Consider the following 20,237-nt stretch of genomic DNA (forward strand, 5'->3'; position numbering starts at 1 on the left):
TTTAAAACATTTCTAGAAACAGGGACCGGTTAGATCCAATTCCTCATTCACTTTTTAATTTTAACTTAACATCATTATGTTTTGACAGGTTATCTTGATCTGATTTCTTTTTTTTTTTTAAATGGAAATAAAAATCAACAAGAATTCGAGAGTTGATCCAAATAATATATATGCTGACTGCCATAGTCATAGCATGGCGACGAAGTAAGGCTGGCTAAGGCTAAGGACTAAGGAGGTTGAAATTGAAAACATTTTCATTTGGTGGATTTGGATGGCTAATGAATTTGATGATTTAAATTTAATGACGGAGGGATAAGCTTATAAGATTAAGACTCTGAAACTGAATTGAAAAGCACTTGATCATCTCTGAAGTAATTTAAAAACAATAAGAGTTAAGAGAAGAAATAATTCACACCTTATTATTGTTTCTCCAGACATGTGAATCTTTTATAATAAAGAGCAAACCTCTGCTGTCCAAGCTGCAAACTGGAAATCACCAAATATTTTTCAATTTCAAAAGTCAATCACAGACATCAAGGCTATACCAAAAGATCATGAGTACAAAGGGCAAAGGTGGTAAAGGTGGCGACGGATCAGCCAGTGAAAAGGCCTCCAAACAGAAAGTTCCAGCAAATATAAATTTGGTGGTGGTAGGGACTGGAGGTCCAGGCACTTCGAAATGCCTGCTTTTGACAACGGAATACTCCAGGTAGGTATCAATTGTGTGGCTATGTGGTCTAGTGGTATGACACTCACTTTAGGATCATCCTTGGAAAAAACGCTGTTTACTCACATTCTCTCACCGTACTCAGGTGTAAAATGAGTAATGTGACCGTTAACAGCGTTGTCTCTCCTTGTAAAGCGCTTTGAGCACATTTAGTTGATATTGCGCCATATAAAAGATCAATTTAATTTAAAGCTCAATTGTCTTGTACACCGACAAAATTTTGCCTTCATTGATTATTAAGAGGGAAACTGGGGACACCCCTCTCAGTCGCATAATGGAAGTTCCACTGTTTCGAGCTGAAATAAGTCCCAGCAACCCTTATACTTGGCTTACCTGACTTCGGACAGGAAATTGACGTGGACGAATTTGGTTCCTCCAGGGGGGTGGGGTTGTAGACTCCTCTAAACTGGAAGAGAAGTTGGCAGGGTTCTGAACCAGCAAGAGGAGGCATTGGGTAGTGGCAAATCGGCTGAGATCGAGAACCTGCTCAACGTCAGCAACGCTTCATCAATGGGGACTTTCCACCTGTCCCACATGTACATGTTTTGGAACTTGAAACAGCAGAGCATCTATTCGAGGGTAATGGGTTATCGGGAGAGGTCGTGACTAAACAGAAATACAGCAGCAATTTTGCCACCTGAAGAGACCATCATAACATAGTAGTGTGAGACCATTAGAAGCTACTACTTGGATTCTGCTAAATTTTTCCATAGTAGCATCAATCTAATCATATTCCTTCTATCATCTTACTGTTTATCTATTTTCAGGTATATGTTCAACTGTGGGGAGGGAAGTCAGAGACTGACAGTCATGAATAAATGGTAGGTGGAGGATGACAGGGTGGTGTGGAAGGATTAACCGCTGGTTCGGCGGTTGAAAAAAAATAGTAAAGAAGCAGAGATGTCAACTATTGTAACTTTTTGGGATTTTTCCTATTATTTTTTTTTAAGGTCTGTGATTAGATAAATCCTCACATAATTTCTGAACTCCTGTTTTTCCTGATTTTATTTTCCTACTTGATGATTTAGTTATACTTTACTCATTTAATTTGAAATTTAGATACAGTGGAATTCTGATAAAGTTAACAATATGCAGGACGGGAAAGATTGGTTGGCTTTAAGCAGACTTTAATTAATTCATAATAGAGAACAGGGAATTTAGGACCAGTAAGAGGTGTTGACTTGAAGCAGAAGTTGTCTTTAAAAGTGTTGACTTTAAGCGGATTTCACTGTATTGTTTTAATCTTGTTTATAGTAACGTAGTTATTCACTCCTTTTTACTTGACCGAACAAGATTTGGATAATACATTTTTCTGCTTTTGGATTCCATGAAAAAGAAAAAAAATTGTAAAAATGGTTTTTAAATGTTTTATCCCAGTTTACAGGTTTGTGGGTTGGCAGCTTTGTAATAATGATGAATCTGTTAATTTGGGTGATTACATTCTTTGTATAAAAACAAAAAGTCAGAAATCAGAAGAGAGGTTAAATAAAAGTATTAGATGATGATTTGGCCATGTACAGGGGTGGATGATAACAATCTTTTTAAAATATACAATTGTTAACACTTTTGTAAACTTTCAAATGGTAGGCTTTGAAAGACTAGATAATCCTGTTAATAAAAGCTCCTTTACAACCAATTTGTATCATTTATGCCTACTTCTATTGTTTGTTTTTTTAGTTTTGATAATTTTATCTTATTTATATTATTGTATCATTTGTTACCTCAACAAGTTGCAAATAACTGTAGTATGTTTGTTGAAGCATTTATCAATTAAATCATTTTAAAAATCTATGTCAACTGTCCATGGTTTTAATTTTAAAGCTGTTTTTTTCTCACATTGGTTTTCAGCTTGAAATCGTCAGCGAATGCAAAGATCTCCGGTGTTGACAACATTTTTATAACTCACAAAAATTGGAAAAACACAGGAGGGCTGTTAGGTGAGTAGAAATTATTCATCAGAAGTGAAAAGACCAAGATAGGAGGATACTGCTAGAAGCTGTGGACTGTTAAAAATAATGAACAAAAATTAATATAGATAGTATGCAGATGACGTCACTCAGGCCTTTGTTATTGTTTTTGCCATCCGCGTTTGTGAGTTGTTCTCACTAAACTGTATTAACCAGACTATAAAAGTTCATGGTTACACAGAGTTTGTGTGTTGGTCCGTTATACTTCCGGATGGCAATGTTGTGAACTCCTTGGCCAAGTGCATTCTATCTATATATAACAGTTTCGAAAAACAATTTAATACCAAATACGAATTTCTTCGGACTCAAAGCCTTTCCTCAACTTAGTTACCAAGCGAAAGCTTAAAATTTGTTTTCATTTCAAGATCCTATTACTCTTGGACAAGATAAGATGTGCCTTTATACTTCTCTGCCGTCTGTTTTGATATTTAGTGATGTATTCACGTTTTTATATTGTTTTTGTTATTGAAGAAGGGTTTTGAGCCCGAAACGTTCTGTTTTTGATATTTTGTTCTTTTTTTTTAAAAGCTGTTATATATTCATTTTTCCCCTTACTTTTTAAGGACCAGGATATGGCTTTTGATTTGTTGGGATTCTATCTCTATTGGGTTGCACGACAAACTCTCTGGTGATTTCACAAGTTCTTCTTCATGCAAATAATAATGATAATAATAATAATAATAATAATAATAATAATAATAATAATAATAATAATAATAATAATAATAATAATAATAATAATAATAATAATTCATGGCATTTATATCACGCATTTTCATCACTATGTGGTGCTCAATGCATGTTACAAATAAATATACAAAATTTACATATATATAAAACGTATACCACGGTGATATCAATAGCAGCATTGTTTGTAATATCATATCAAAATCACGGAAATGTAACGGTAAAAAGGCAGTGCTTAAACAATGATTTAAAACTATCAATAGATTTTGCTTCTCTTATCCTTCTGGGCAGGTAATTCCACACAAGGGGCCCGATATGGGTAAAGGAGCGGTTGCCGTAGAATTTATAATTTTAATTATTTCTATGAGTAAGCTTCGTTTTGTCAGTCAAGGATCGTAAATTCCTATTTGGTACATATATTTCTAGCATGCTTTTAATGTAGTCAAGTGCTTAATCATTTAGGCTTTTAAAACAAAACAGAGCACTGAACATGTTGCTTCTTGAGGCTCAAGGTAATAAATAGCAATAATAAGATGGAGTAGAAGCTTCAATTTCATTTACGAATACAGGCGAAGTGAATGTTTCGGGTTCCCTTTCGTCAATAAAACACGATGAATGAAACACCAAAGACAAATGAGAGATGAGAGGATGGTGTTTTAAAGTCATTAGTGAAGTCTTTCATTCCTCATGTTTTGTTGACAAAGGTGGAACCCTAATCGTCCAAATCATCTGTCTTTGTAAATTAAACTGATATTTCTATTACATTTGATTATTGTTATCACGTTTCTCTTATTGTCTTCTGTGATTTTTCTCAGAATAACGGCAATCCCTGAAGAAGTCTAACTAGATCTTCTGCTGTGTGGTCGAATTCATTATTGTTGTTTCTTGATATTCTTAGACGGAGTATCTGGCTAAATGGAATGGAGTTCTTGCATCTTTCCGCATGGTACCATGTATAGAGCAAGTATTGAAGCATTGCTAAACTAACAATTTGAATCAAATTCAAATGGAGGGATAAAGAAGAATTTATTGAGTCACCGATGGCAACAAACAAAATGCTTTTTTTTTGTTATTTAGCTCTTTTAAATGTGAGTCTGTGAGTGTGAGTTTGTGTGTGTGTATGTGTGTTTTTGTTGTTGTTTGTTTCATTTATGTCTGTTTGAGTATATTATATATATGCTGTAACCAAATGAAAAATTGCCTTCATGGAAAATAAAGATATAATAATAATAATAACAATAATAATAATAATAATAATAATAATAATAATAATAATAATAATAATAATAATAATTATTATTATTATTATTATTATTATTATTATTATTATTATTATTATTATTATTATTATTATTATTATTATTATTATTATTATTATTATTATTATTAACACTCTCTGTTTCATACCACAGAGTAATAGTCCTTCAGGACCTTGGAGCCGAAGTTTATCCCTGTTCTTATAGCATGAAACCAACAGAATAGCAATTGCTTGCTTCCCTTTCAATAGGACACAAGTCTATTGTAAAGTTCTTTCCACCAGATCTAACAGATCTAACTACCCAATCGCTTCTTATTAAACCGGGAAGTCAAAAAAAATATCTCCACTTCAGCTGGTATTGATCTCAGTCCTGTTGTTTGTGAAGTGAGTGCTCTACCAACTGAGCTATCAGGACCCTCAATGCTGATAATAATACGATAGAAAGCAAGACAAATTCGGGTTCTATGTGCCTTATTTCTTGGAATGAAACCTCTAAAACTGTCATACAAACAATGTTTGCAAATAATGACTGTCCAATCAAAAGCTGAATATTTTCCATTTCATTCAACAGGTATTGCGATGCTCGTCGAGGGTCAGAAAAATCCAGAGGTCAGAAATTTTCTTAATCGTCAAAAGCAAAAGTTGGAGAAAAAGGAAACCAGTAAAAGACAAGAAAATCTTCCAGAATTGAATTTGTATGGACCTGATGGAATCGTAAGCTTTCTTTACATTACTGCAGTACTCTGGAAAAACCCAAATTAAAAAATTTGGCCAGAAAACTCGTCCTTCAAATTCAAATATCGATCGATTTTAAATGACCCCTTCGGCACAGTCCCGGGTTTGAGAGTTTTTTCCAAGATGAAGGTCATTTAAAATCGATTGATATTTGAAGGACGAGTTTTCTGGCCAAATTTTAAAATATGGGTTTTTCCAGAGTACGGTGAAGTAGTACTTCTACTTTGGCTTGACGGCCAACTGTCTGATATATAACAATCTGAACTGTCCCAATATGACAATCTGAAGAGAAATTTGTAAAGAATGAATAAAATTGGATTGTTTCTATCTTTGGAGGGGGGTCCGGATAGCTCAGTTGGTAGAGCACTCGCTTCACACACAAAGGGATGGAGATCGATCCCGGGTGCAGTCGAGATTTTTTTTTTTTCTGAACTCCCCCTGTCCACCCAACAGTGATTGGGTAGCTGGGTTTGATAGATCTGGTGGAAAGTACTTTGCGATAGACTAGCGTCCTGTCCAAAGTTTTGCAAGCAATTGTTATTGTCCGTTTCACGCTATAGAAACCGGGATAAACTCTGGCTCCATGGGGCGAACGGTTCTGAATGACTTCTATAATTGTATGGAAATGGCCCTTGCATGTCCCAGGTTTATGATTTTTTTTTGACTAGCAACTTAAAACAAGGAACAGAAAAATATTTAGCTCTCTAGATTATGTTATATGATTGTCCTAACATTCCGCTCTTTTAGGTTATGACAGTACTGTGTTATATATATATATATATATATATATATATATATATATATATATATATATATATATATATATATATATATATATATATATATATATATATATATATATATATATATATATATATATATACACACACACACATAATAATATTTTAATACTGAATATTTTGTCATTATTCGTTTAAAGATTATTTAGCAGATCATTTTCAATATCTGTTATTTTTCCTGTTTTGCAGGAAAAACTTACAATGATGGCAAGAAAGTTTGCAGAACGGTCAAACATGGACATAGGTATGCTGTGATGATTACTGAATCAATACACCTTGCCTTGTATTGACCTTAAATCAAGTGAAAAATTTATACTGAAGTATATTTGTGTCAGTGCATGACATAATCAATTGGAACGTGAACATTTTGGATTTGCATTTTTTTTGGTGCATTTTTGAAAGAATTTGCTGTTTATTTGAAATAAATTGGGTGATTTTTCATGAAGTTATGGTCAGATGTATGGGAAAGGTATCCAGCAACTTTTCGCAAATTTCATACTCTTTCAACTTGACCAGCTGTAAGAAATATTTAGAAGTGAAATTAAGCTTTGATATTCCCTGAAGGGTTGATTTAATCATTTATGATAAAAACTCATTTTGATAAAAAATGACCTTCTAACTAAACCTGGCAATATCTCAGTTCAAACCTTTTCACCATCCGACTGATTATGTCATGCACTGTAACATTTTGCCCAGGATGCCTGCCGTCTGATGACTGTGAACCGATAATCTGTAGCCACTTTAAGTTAAGTACTCGCCTATTGCCCGAAACACAGCCCACAGATCTGAACATCACTCACAATTTGAAACACAGACACTCTTTTGAAAAAAGTGCCTAGTGTCTTCAAGTGTTGTGATGCAATTCCTTCTTCAGTATTAGAAAATATTGTGATAAATACTCACTAACTGTGGGATTTATCTATTTGTCCGCTTGCATGGACTAATGGTAGCTTTGGAAAGACGGAATGTTTGTCAGGCCTTTTCGATGACTGGAAATAAATGGTCAAAGGGACAGAACGGGTTGGAAATTTTCTGATTGGCTAATTTGTAGTAACTCACGAACCATCAATTCTATGATACCTAAAAATGTGTTGATTTGCTTATCTTTTTCCAATCTCTCGGCAGATTTCTCGTGCAGCTATGTAGTTTTGTGGTATGACAGCGGTCTGGGTTCGAACCTAGCTCGGCGTATAGTTGAGTCCTGGGAAAAGGCACTTTACTCAGATTCTCTCACTTTACTCAGGTGTAAAATGAGTATCTAGCAGTTAACCGCGTTGTTCTTGTCCGAAAAAAATTGTAATATTGCCCAACAGGCATCATATTAAGTTTTGCTGTTGGCCAGACACCCCTTGTTAAGCTTTTTGAGCATATTTAGTGGATGTTGCGCTGCATAAAAGCTCAATTTTTAATTAAAATTCCTAAATTTTATGAGTCGTTTTTTAAATTTAAAATTATAAAATCTTGGCAAATATCAGTAAAATTCTTTAATTCTTACAAATATAATTGGCACATCATTTACATATTTTATTCTATTCTGTATAATCATGAACAACGATTTTCATTCTTTTCTTTTGGTCTCCAGTGAAAAAAGAGGGGGCATTTGAAGATTTTGCCATCAAGATATCTCCAGTTTTGTTGAATTCAAAATCCCAGAATCAAGCAATCTCAAATTGTGAAACAACAGCCACAAGTAAGCGTTCAATTAATCCTAAGAATCAAACAGCCGTTGTCATGCACTCTTTTATTTGAAAGGAAAATAAGATGATTCCATTTTTTTTGGTCATTTTATTAAAGTTTGCCAATTTTCTGTATATTTACGGAATTCAGTATGTTATAAACCCTCAGTATATTTTCCAATTACTTGCTGAACTGGGGAAGAAGTACTTTTAACTGGAGTCATGTGCCTTGAAAGGGGTTGGTCAAACAGACCCAGCTACCCAATCACTGCTGGGTGGAGTCCGAAAAAATCTCGACTGCACCCAGGATCGATCATGGTCCCTTTGTGAGTGCTCTACCAGCTAAGCTATCGGGACCCCCAGTCAGATTAAGCAAGAAAGAATAAAACAAAAAAACAATTAAAAAAAAAACACTCATCCCAAAACATCCGCCTGCCTTGAGAGTCGAGACAGGCCGACTTTTTTAGATGGTTTTTTTCTTTTCTTTTTCTATCTTGCTTTGTCTGACACTATTTCATAATACACACTTTTTCAGATCTTTATCATGCGGCTATGTGGTCTTGTATGACACTCGTTTTCAGATTGGAAGGTCCTGGGTTCGAGCCTCGCTCGGCACATAGTTAAGTCCTTGGAACAAGCTATTTACTCACATTCTCTCTTACCTGGCTGTTAACAGCGATGTCTCTGTCCGAAAATAAATTGTAATATCACCCAACAGGCGTCCTTTCCTGTCCTTCATATTACATTTTGCTGTTGACCAGGGACCTCTTGCGATATATATAAAGGCTCAAGTTAGAAAAAAAAAAAAAAATTATTTATCTGCTCCCTATTTTGTCACTTTGATAATTTTCTTCACCTTGATATTGATACTAATGCCATGACCTATTTCAACAGGTACAGCAGATTCAGACATATCCAAAGAAGAAGCTGGTGCGAGTGAAGGCAGCAATGATCAAGCCTATGCATACTTGTGCACTGTGAGTGTTGGTGTTTTAGAGCTAAACGGGTGAAGAAAAGCCATATTGACTGGAAAAAAAGATTTAGATCTAGAATTTAAAGCAATGAACACATTATATATACATAATTTTTCAAAATGATAAAGCAATCCCGACACAACGACACAGTGTAAAGTGTAATGAGACATATTTATTTTTCAGGCTTCGGTGTGGGTGACGGGTGGGTCAGACTGTGACCTTTGTGAACTTCTAGCCTGACACTAGGGTTGTTTTTTACTTCGTTTTTAGATTAGTGCAACATCTAGTGAGTTGTCTTTGTTAGTGCTCAAGGATCCCGTGGTTGAATTATTGAATACAACTAACTCACGATTTGTTTTCTTTTGGTGGTCGTCGCCATGTTTATTTTACCTTTCATTTAGGTCAGTGTTAGGCTATGTCTCCTCCATCGCTGTGGTCTGACTTGCCACCTATACAGAGTGAATCCCATTAAACAGATTTATAAAAGACAAAAATGGCCAAATTCCGAATTTTTCTTCTGGATTCGGAATTTTTTCACTAAAATTTTCTAGAAAAATGGCTGGAAATTATAATTTTGTAGAATAGCACATACATCATCAAGTCAAACTGAATGACATTACTTTGGTTATAAAGCGTTCTAAAGGAACAATAGAACAATAGAAATATGGAAAGATGAGGTGACTTGTTTTGCCCAGGCCCTGATAGAGATCATTTTATGAAAGGGAGGCAGACATGAATGCTTTTTAGAAAAAAATAAAATAAATATGAGAAATAATTCTATTCTTGTAAATCATCTTTAATCATAATTGGTAGATGTATGTTGGAATTTGAATAATACACCTTATGCTACTAAATCAACAACACTTCTCTGGACAATTGGATAGTGATCTTTCATCGCATTTCGTTGAAATAGACGATAGAGAATATTTCCCTTTGTTTATTTCGACAAGTCTTGCCCTGTCTTTCTTCATTCTCCATTGTTGTTTACAACACCACTACCACATTATCTCATTCGTCTGTAGTGTTTCATTTATCCTGTTTTGTTGATACAGGGGAAACCTGAAACGTCCATTTTATCTGTTTTTGTATATTAAATTGAAGCTTGCATTCAATTTCACATTGTTATTTATTTCTTTGAGCTTGGAGAAGCAACGTTTACATTCATTTTCCACATGGAACTACCATTATTATTATACTAACCCTCCCCATAAAACTAAGGTGCAACGATGATTAATGATTTGTAATGTCAGATCATCCAACGTTAAATTGAGCTAAAATTAGATTTACAAAAGAAAGAGACGTATCACATAAGTGTTTTGGTTTTTTTAAAATGTATTTTATTCATAGATAGTGAAATTGGAATAGATTGAAGGGCAGAATAAAAGATTTCTTACACGTATGAATTTTGGAATCGAACTTTGTAACCAGCACGCACTTACAAGCTAATGCATTGATTGTGAAAACGTCTGGAATCCCAAAAAATAAAGAGTAAGAATTGTATGTTATTGCCTTAATTCTTGACTGAAGAACGAGAGAATCATTGATGGTTAAATATTGTTATAATTGTTTAGTTTTGAAGATGTTTTTGTTCAAAACTTACTTGTTTCCACATTAAAATTTTATTTTTTTTTCATTTCAGGCAAAACCTACGCTGCCTAAAATCAACGTTGCAAAATGCGTGGATGCTGGTATTACTATGTTAGTTGTTGTTCTGTCATTTTTGTAGTTGCATTGATTGATTTAGATTTTTTCTAATGAATGGTTGTGTCAAATTAGGATCGTCGAAAGTAATAGTTGGAAGTCCCAATAACTCAGTTGGTAGAGCACTTGCTTCATGCACAAAGGGGCATGGTTGATCCTGGATAAAGCTATTTTTTTATGACCTCCTGTCCACCCAGCAGTGATTGGGTAGCTGGATTTGTAAGATGTGGCAGAGAGTACTTTGCAATAGACTATCGTCTTCATAATTCATTTTTTTCATATACCTTTAGCTCCTGTTATGAATCACTATGTTTTAATAATTAAATAAAAATAAAATAAAATTCCCTTTGTTCAATCCTAAGGGGAAATTTTCATTAGGGTGTATTCCAAGAGAAGACTGGAATAATCCAGGTGTCAGCCACAGTGCAGCGCAGCAAACTGAGCTAAGGCGAGGTGACTTGCTAAAGGTCACACAACACAGCTGGTATTCGAGCTCGGCACCTTTTGGGTACGAAGCAAAGACCGTACCGTTGAGCCACACTGTCCTATATTTGGGGAAATATTTGTTGCTTGAGGGATTCTATTTGAAAAATGATAAAGTTCTTTTCCCTTTATCATAAAAAGTCACCTTCCCATACGACTTATTTGAGCTATCCCCAAAGATTATTTTTCTTCCTCAAATTATACTTTGTCTTGTTGTAAGCCATGCCTGGTCATATTTTAGAAACAATTTTTGTCATCGTCTGGCAGGGGGCCAATGGTTGGAGAGCTTCAGAGAGGAAATCCTGTAACACTGCCTGATGGGACGGTCGTTTTACCAGAACAAGTTACAGATATGCCATTGAATAGTCATAACTCATTCCTAGGTGAGAATTTCACGTCTTTAAGGTATTTGCTAATGAAACACTGAATCGCTAGCTCTGTCAAAGTGATCAAGAAATTTGTGACTTATTCATTGTGGTGTGATATATTATTATTATTATTATTATTATTATTATTATTATTATTATTATTATTATTATTATTATTATTATTATTATTATTATTATTATTATTATTATTATTATTTAATAATTATACAATTTATTATTATATAAATATATTTTGATTATTATTTAATTATTTTTTAATATATTATGATATCTTTATATTAATATATTCCCATTATCGTTAATAAAGTAGTAACATTTGATTAGAAATAGTAGTTTGATTAAAATTTAATACGGGACTTATGAAGTAAAATTTATGACTATTTATGAAATTATTACCATTACTAAAGCATAAGAAGAAACATGTGAGCTAGAAAATAGCTTATATCAAATTAAGAAATTAAGGAGGCAGGCACCGGTGTAGATTTAAAGATCGAACCAAGTGTGTATGAAATTTACCAGACAAAGGAGAGAAAAATTGAGAAAAAACAATCCTAAAATATCAGTGCTACTGCTGGGATGAACTCAGACCTTCTGATTTACGGCATAGTGCTACCATTACACTCGAGTGCTCCTTCTCTTCTACTTTCTTTTTAGACATGTCAATTTCAACTCGATCCCCATTCTCTTCCACCTTGACTCTCTCCGTTTCTCTATCTCACTGCCCTTCTCTTCCCCTCCCCCCTCCCACACACACACTCACGTCTCTCCTCTCTCTCTCTCTCTCTCTCTCTCTCTCTCTCTCTCTCTCTCTCTCTCTCTCTCTGAATTTTACTAACCCATATTCAAATATTATTTTCTCTACAACAGTGGTCGAATGCCCAAGTGAGAAATATTTCCAAGCCCTTGAAAACAGCGACCAGCTCAACGCTTTCCGAGGCGACAGCCAGGAAGACCCTCTGTCTATAATTGTCCACATGACCCCTTCAACCATCTTCAACTGTCAGACCTATCAAGACTGGATGCAAAGGTAAACTTCAATCAGGGAAATCAGACACTGTCACTGCATCTGTTTTTATTTCTTCCACTGGACTACAACAAGATTCTAGCATAGGGCAGTATGTCTCAGCCGTACGGTCTTTGCTTCGTGCCTGAAAGGTACCGAGCTCGACTACCTGGTCGTGATCAAGTCACCTCGCCCTAGTTCATTTTTGAATGCTGCACTGCAGATGATATCCGCGTCATTCCAGTCATCCTTTGGAATGGATCCGAATTACAAATTTCCCTATTGAGGATGAATAAAGTGAATTCTATGTTTTATTTCTTCATTTTATTATCACACTCCGCCGTTTACAAATTTGCCATTTCTTTTCTTTGCTGGATTTTTTTGAAGGTCCCGGGTTTTGTCCCAACCAGTGCATTGATGAGTCCTTGGAAAAGGCTCTTTATTCTTTAATTTCTTATTGTTTCAATAAACCAGATTAATAGGTTTTAGTATTTATCGCTTTTGGGGGAGGGGAAAAGTTCAGATTTTAAAATTCAAAATTTTGTTGTTTTTTTCAACCTTCTCTTGAGATAAATCTTAAAGAAAAATATCCCGTGAGGATGAATACAAGGAATTGAAGGAGATAATTCTATGTTGTGTGGTTATCTGGTCTAGTGCTATGACACTTGCCTTCGGATTGGAAGGTCCTGGGTTTTGTCCCTACATGTTAAGTGTTGCTGTTGGTTGGGGTCCTCTTGTAAATCGCTTTGAGCATGTTTTGTGGATATTGCGCTTTACAAAAGCTCAAGTTTAAGTTTAAAAGTCCATTTAGGCAACAATGGATATATTAATGGATATATTTTTATTTTTCCTGTAACTCAGCAATTACAACCTCTGCATCTCTTTGTGACACCTACAAAATGTCAACTGATTTTTATCAATTTGACTTCCTTGATTGCTAACATTGTCACTGCTGCCAGTCACTTCAAAAAGCGGTCAAAGGGCAAACTGGATTTGGGTAGAGAACTAACCTCTTAAATTTCGTTTTATTTATGTCCTATAAATAGTATGCGCTTGGCTAAGAAGCTCACAACATTGCCATCCAGAATTATAACGGACCACCACACAAAACTATGTGTAACCTTGAACGTTTATAGTCTGGTTAATATAGTTTAGTGAGAATTACTCAGAAACGCGGATATCAAAAAGCAACTTCATACTATCTATATACAACTGGAATGGAGGCTTTAATTTGTTAAACAAAGATAGACGATGTGGAGGTTTCGGTTTTCCCCTTTGTCAGCAAAGTACGATGCATGAATTTGTCTTTCGTGTTTGGTAAATGTATGTTTACCAATATGACTACTCCTGTAAAGAATGATAGCCTAAATAAGCTCAGAAAACACCAGCAAAACATCATCTTTCAGCTGAGAACACAACACATACCGCATAACATATAAAAGTCATTTAATCAAAAATACAATAGACACACCCCCTTTCTGTTCCTTATGTCAACACCCCGATGAAAGAGTAACACACCACTTGCTCGAATGTCAACCTCTTCAAGACCTGAGATTCACATTCCTTCCACCAAATCCAAGCATCGGTAACCTGAACCCACCACAAAAGACGTGTGTAACTTCTACACTAGAGCTCAGCTGGTCGTTGATTCGTCATCATCATCATTGCCTTTTTCACCCTGGGTCAGGGTATAGGCCACAGACAAACAGTTTCCATCCTTCTCTATCCTGAGCCAACTTTTTTATCTCATTCCAGGTCTTACCACTTCTCTGTATATCAGCTTCTTTAATTCTTCTCCATGTTCCTCGTGGCCTTCCCCTTGATCTTCTGCCCTGAGGGTTCCAGTCCAATACTTTCTTTGTTATAGTTGAGTCATTCTTTCTAAGCGTGTGTCCAATCCATCTCCATCGTCTTCTTCCTCTATCCTCTCCCACTGGTTTCTGTTGTGTTCTTTTCCATACTTCTTCATTTTTTATTCTATCCATCCATTTTATTCTGAGTAGCTTACGCATGCACCTGTTTACGAAAATCTGTACCCTCCTTATACATGCCTGTGATGCGTTCCAAGTTTCACATCCATACAGTAGGACAGACTTCACGTTTGAGTTGAAAAGTCTTAGCTTTAGTTGAAGGGAGATATCTTTAGTTCTCCAAACTCTGTTCAAAGATGTGAATGCAGCCTGTGCCTTTCCTATTCGTGCTTTCACCTCTGCTTCCGTGCCTCCATCCTTGTCAATTATACTTCCGAGATAGCAGAAAGTGTCTATATCTTCGAGTTCCTGATCTTTAACTTTGATCTGCTCCCTTTGACGCGTACCTATCCTCAAGACCTTTGACTTTGCAGGGTGAATTCTTAGACCAATTGATTCCGACAGGCTGTTTATAATTGTGGTTTTTGCTTGCATCTGGTCCTGGGTGTGGGACAAAAGAGCCAGATCATCTGCAAAATCCAGATCATCCAACTGTGTCCAGGGGGTCCACTGTATCCCATTTCTTCTCCCTTTGGAGGTTTCCTTCATTAGCCAATCAATGGCAAGGATGAACAGGAATGGAGAGAGCAAGCATCCCTGCTTGACACCAGTCTTAATTTCAAAGCTGTCAGTAAGCTGATCTTCATGTACAACCCTGCAACTTGATCCTTCATACATCTCCTTAATGAGGTTTACTATCTTTTCAGGGAGTCCATAATGTGCCAGAATTTTCCACAATGTTGCTCTGTCAATACTGTCGAAAGCCTTCTCGTAATCCAGAAAGTTGACAATAAGAGGAGAGTTCCATTCTATAGACTGTTCCACTATGACTCGCAGAGAGGCAATCTGGTCGGTGGTTGAACGGTTTTTTCGAAAACCTGCCTGTTCGTCCCGCAGTTTAGCATCTGTTGCATTCTTAATTCTCTCTAAAATAATACGGTTGAAAACCTTTCCTGGGATAGAAAGAAGAGTGATGCCTCGATAATTATTACAATTACTGAGGTCCCTTTCTTTGGAAGCTTGATAAGATGTCCTTCCTTCCAATCCTTTGGGAATATCCCGTCATTCCAGATTCTCTCAAATAGTGGGTGCAGGGCCTCAGCATTTCTTTCCGCATCAACTTTTAGAGCCTCCGGTGGAATCTGGTCTGGTCCAGCAGCTTTCCCCCTTTTCATCTTGTTAATGGCACCCACAATCTCTGCTATCGATGGTGGATCACAGCTAATTGGTAGCTCATTCCTTGCAGGCAAAATTTCTGGCTGGTTGTCTGGTGGTGGTCTGTTCAGAAGGCAGTTGAAATGTTCCCTCCATCGTTCAGATTGAGCCTCTTTTCCAAAAATAGTTTTCCCATCTTTGTCTTTGACTGGTACCTCTGGTTTCCCATATTTTCCAGCAAGTGTCTTGGTAGTTTGATAAAGGATCCTCATGTGTCCTCCAGTCGCTGCTGCTTCTGCTTTCTCTGCAAGTCTGTTCATGAATGCTTCCTTGTCTTTCTTCACAGATCTTTTGACTTCCTTAGCTATGGCTCGATACTGCTCTTGTGCATCCAGTCTTGAAGCCCTTGTTCGGCTTGCATTCACTTGTTCCTTCCTTGTTCTCCTCTTTTCAATAAGGTCCAAGGTGGTTGGACTTATCCATTCTTTATGTTCCGATTTCTTTACCCCCAATACCTCGTGGCAAGTTGTTATGTAGACTTCCTTGATCTTTGCCCAATGTGACTCTACATCTATGTCCTCCTCGAGCTCAGTAAGAGGTTGGAATCTATTACTCAATTGTAGTTTGAATTCCTCATTTTTTTCCCCATCAAGTGCATTCACCTCGAATTTTCTTCTTGTATGTGATCTGGCCCCGTGTTTTCTGAGTCGGAGCTTAAGCTTTGCCAATAGCAGGTGGTGGTCTGATCCAACATCTGCCCCTCTCCGTACTGTCACATCTTCCAATGAACGTCTGAATCTACGAGAGATACAAAAATGATCAATCTGATTCTCTGTCATACCATCTGGTGAGACCCAAGTTGCTTTGTGGATCCTCTTATGGGGGAACACTGATCCTCCAATCACCAAACTGTTGAATGCACAGAAATTTGCAAATCTCTCACCATTATCATTCATTTCTCCCATGCCATGACGTCCCATGATACCTTCATAGCCTACGTTATCCTGTCCCACTTTTGCATTAGCATCTCCCATCAATATGTTGATGTCTTTCCTTGGCAACTTGTCAATGACTTGTTGTAGCAGACCATAAAATGTATCTTTGTCCTCATCTGTTGCATCATTTGTTGGGGCATAGATCTGTACAATGTTCATGCTGATCTTCTTACTCCGTGTTGTAAAGGACGCCATGATGATCCTTTCTTCGCATTGTTCCCATCCTCTCAGTGACTTCTGGGCAAACTTGCTTAGAATTATTCCTACTCCCTGTGTATGAATCCCGTCCCCTCTCCCTGAATATAAATCTTCTCCCCAGACTTGAGGTGTTTCTGTCCGGATTGTATCCAGTGGGTTTCGCTTACTCCAAGTATATGCAGCCTGTATCTTCTCATCTCAGTCACAACTTGAGAGCTTTTTCCTGCTTCATACATGGTGCGAACGTTCCACGACGCAATTCGAAGCTGCTTGTTTGGCGAAGACGTCATCGGGTCAGCAGAGTCCTTTCGGCTTTGTCTGTTGTCCTTCATAAATTCTGATATTCCAGAAACTCTTCGGTCGCCCAAGCTAAAAAAAGGAATTGGTTTGTCTGTCTGTGTTTCTGTAACGGTTAGAGTTTAACGGAAAGGGGTGTTAACCCTTTGCCAACCCCCAACCTGGAGGACCAGGTGACTCAAAGATGGAGGAATCACACACCATTAGTCGCCTTTTACGACACGCTGGCTTGGCGTTGGGCTATTCTTGACCCTCTCAGTTGAGGGACCCCGGACACCACACGGGGTTCGTTGATTCGTATAAGTAAGTAAGTCTTTTGTGTTTGATTCATCGTGTATTGTTGACCAAGGGGAAATCCAAAACGTCCACATTATCTGTCTTTGTTAAGTAAAGCTACCATTCCATGTGACTATTCTTATTTATTTCTTTGAGCTTCATGTGGTCTTGTGGTATGACACTCACTTTCCGATCGTAAGGTCTTGGGTTTGAGCCTCGCTCGGTGCTTAGTTGAATCTTTGAAAAAGGCTCTTTACTCACATTCTCTCACACTACTCAGGTGTAAAATGAGTACCGGACCATTAACAGCGTTGTCTGTGTCGGAAAAAAAAATTGTATTATCGCCTAATAATCGTCATGTCTCGTTCTACATGTTACGTGTTGCTGTTGGTCAGGGACCCTTTGTAAAGTGCTTTGAGCATTTTTTGTGTGGATTTTGCGTTATATAGAATCTCAAGTTTAACGTTTACATTATTTCATATAGTTTTGGTGAAGAAACTGACCACTTGGTCATCAACGAGGATTCCAGCCCAGCAGATCTGTCACGCGTCCGGACGCACCAGGCACAGCTGAATGTCGTCAACTCTCAAGTCTTTCCTCTCCTGCCTCAAGTCGTACAAAATGGACCCGAAGACGATCAGTCTCAAGGCAGTTCAAGACGAGGGGTTGTAAGGAAAGCTTGCTCAGGTCTTGTGTACACTCTTCGAGGAAAAAATCCAGGTTTTTATGTGTAAGTTTTGTTAGGATTGTGCTGTGCAGTTTGAAGATGTTTTTGGCAATACGTCATTAGTAGCTGGTGAGATGCAGCCTTGATAATAATTTGCTCGGTCAACTTTATTGTCAGTTTTCTGTCAATGGCCCCCAATCTCTAGATTTTCCGAACCAAAGAATAGCATCTCACTATATGTAGTAATGAACGAAAATTAAAATAAATTATTATTATTATTATTATTATTATTATTTATTATTATTATTATTATTATTATTATTATTATTATTATTATTGTATTATTATTATTGGTATTATTATTATTGGTATTATTATTATATTTATTATTATCATTACTATTATTATTATTATTATTATTATTATTATTATTATTATTATTATTATTATTATATTATTATTATTATTATTATTATTATTATTATTATTATTATTATAATATTTATTATTATTATTATTATTATTATTATTATTATTATTATTATTATTATTATTATTATTATTATTATTATTATTATTTTCATCATCATCATCGTTATTATTATTATTATTATTATTATTATTATTATTATTATTATTATTATTATTATTGTCTTCCTTAACAGTGAAACAGATGACATTGATGTAGGGACCTTGCAGACAGAGCTGTTGGAAATTCCAGAAGTTAAAGATGAACTAGACAAGTTGAAGAGCAGAACAGAACATGGTAGATACAGCTTTACTTGTGATGAACATGATGATCAATATTCCTCATTGAATTGGCATCAGACTCAAACCATGCTGGTGTTAGACGGATACTATTCCAAGTTTCTTTTATTATCGATAAGCGCTTGGAGTCTGATGTCTTGGAATTATAGCGCTATATAAGTTTTCAATCAGCATTATTATTATTATGAGTATTATTATTATTATTATTATTATTATTATTATTATTATTATTATTATTATTATTATTATTATTATTATCGATCTTTGTGTGACAGGGGGGCGAAATGGCAGAGTGGTAATGACATTGCACTGTGACCTGGAAGGTCCCGGGTTCTAGCCCCGCTTTAGGCACTTTTGTTTTGTTTTTTCCTTGGGCAAGATTATTAACCCCCTATTTGCTCAGTTGGACAACATAGGTGGGTGATTCCTGTTGACATCTTGTTTGATGGATTATCTATAATATTCCTTCATGGAATGCCTAGGTAACGAACGATATCTTATGTCGTGGCAAAATTGTTTCTTTTTTTCTTTGAGTGATACAGAGTATGGCTCCTGCATGGTTTGATTTGGTGAATTATCAGTGTCTGATTCAAACTACAGAAAGAATTTACAGCAACAAAAATTTCTGTTTGAATTTCAAATAGGCAACATCAATCAGGGAAAGTCAACTCAAGTCAAATATTAAAAAAATGAGAGTTTTTATATAATGCAATATCCACTCAAAGTCTCAAAGCGTTTTACAAGGGGTCCCAAGGCCAAAGCAACACTTAACATTTAGAGCGAGACATGTCGCTTGTTATGCAATATTATTATTTTTTTTTGGGGGCAGAGCAACGGTGTTACCAGCCTGGTACTAATTTTACACCTGAGTATTTTTAGAGAATGTGAGTGAAGAGCCTTTTTCAAGGACTCAACTATGCGCCGAGTGAGGCTTGAACCCAGGACCTTCCTATCCGAAAGCGAGTGTCATACCACAAGATCACATATAAACATTTTGCGGGTGGTTGGATGGGAGCATCACCCTTGAATCATATACCTATGATGTTCGCATGGGTGTACGATCCGATAGTGATGTCGTTTCTTCTTCTCTTTACTAGCCTATCCTGCTTCTTTGGTTTGTGATTGTATTTTTGACAGGGGATATTTTTTTTCCTGTAAATCCTCTGCCTGTTTGTTCTTGGTTATTTATAATTTAGCTTATGATATCTTTAGGTTATGATTTTGATTGACATTTGTACTATTTTTGTTAGATTGCTTGTTTTTTTGTTTCAGCGGTCTCTCATATAACCTCAATTGTGTTGGAAGAGACCTAAAGCAACAAACAAACATATAAACATTTTGAAAATTGAGTTTAGGTTGGGAAAGAATTGTAAAGCACTTTGAGCACATTTAGTGGATGTTGTGTTATATAAATGCTCCAATGTGTTGATTTTGATGAAAATAATCATCCAATTTTATCATCATTAAATGTTTTAGAGAGAGTTCGCTTTGACGACCCAACTGTAAAATAC

The 20,237-nt window shown here is 36.1% G+C and overlaps 1 protein-coding gene across 1 annotated transcript in view; it reads left to right on the forward strand.

Annotated features, from left to right (window-relative positions):
- Positions 1 to 20,237, forward strand: part of LOC144973369 (ribonuclease Z, mitochondrial-like) — a 31,414-nt gene that overhangs the window by 191 nt on the left and 10,986 nt on the right. The window contains exons 2-13 of the mRNA XM_078915708.1: positions 435 to 709; positions 1,495 to 1,548; positions 2,576 to 2,664; positions 5,211 to 5,353; positions 6,364 to 6,418; positions 7,757 to 7,864; positions 8,745 to 8,827; positions 10,464 to 10,522; positions 11,276 to 11,391; positions 12,265 to 12,424; positions 17,776 to 18,021; positions 18,624 to 18,724. Coding sequence (XP_078771834.1) covers positions 435 to 709; positions 1,495 to 1,548; positions 2,576 to 2,664; positions 5,211 to 5,353; positions 6,364 to 6,418; positions 7,757 to 7,864; positions 8,745 to 8,827; positions 10,464 to 10,522; positions 11,276 to 11,391; positions 12,265 to 12,424; positions 17,776 to 18,021; positions 18,624 to 18,724 — 1,489 coding nt within the window. The remainder of the gene's footprint in view (positions 1 to 434; positions 710 to 1,494; positions 1,549 to 2,575; positions 2,665 to 5,210; positions 5,354 to 6,363; positions 6,419 to 7,756; positions 7,865 to 8,744; positions 8,828 to 10,463; positions 10,523 to 11,275; positions 11,392 to 12,264; positions 12,425 to 17,775; positions 18,022 to 18,623; positions 18,725 to 20,237) is intronic.

The sequence above is a fragment of the Berghia stephanieae genome, chromosome 5, assembly GCF_034508935.2.
Source record: "Berghia stephanieae isolate SIO BIC M18660-M18661 chromosome 5, UCSD_Bste_1.3, whole genome shotgun sequence".
Taxonomy (NCBI): domain Eukaryota; kingdom Metazoa; phylum Mollusca; class Gastropoda; order Nudibranchia; family Aeolidiidae; genus Berghia; species Berghia stephanieae.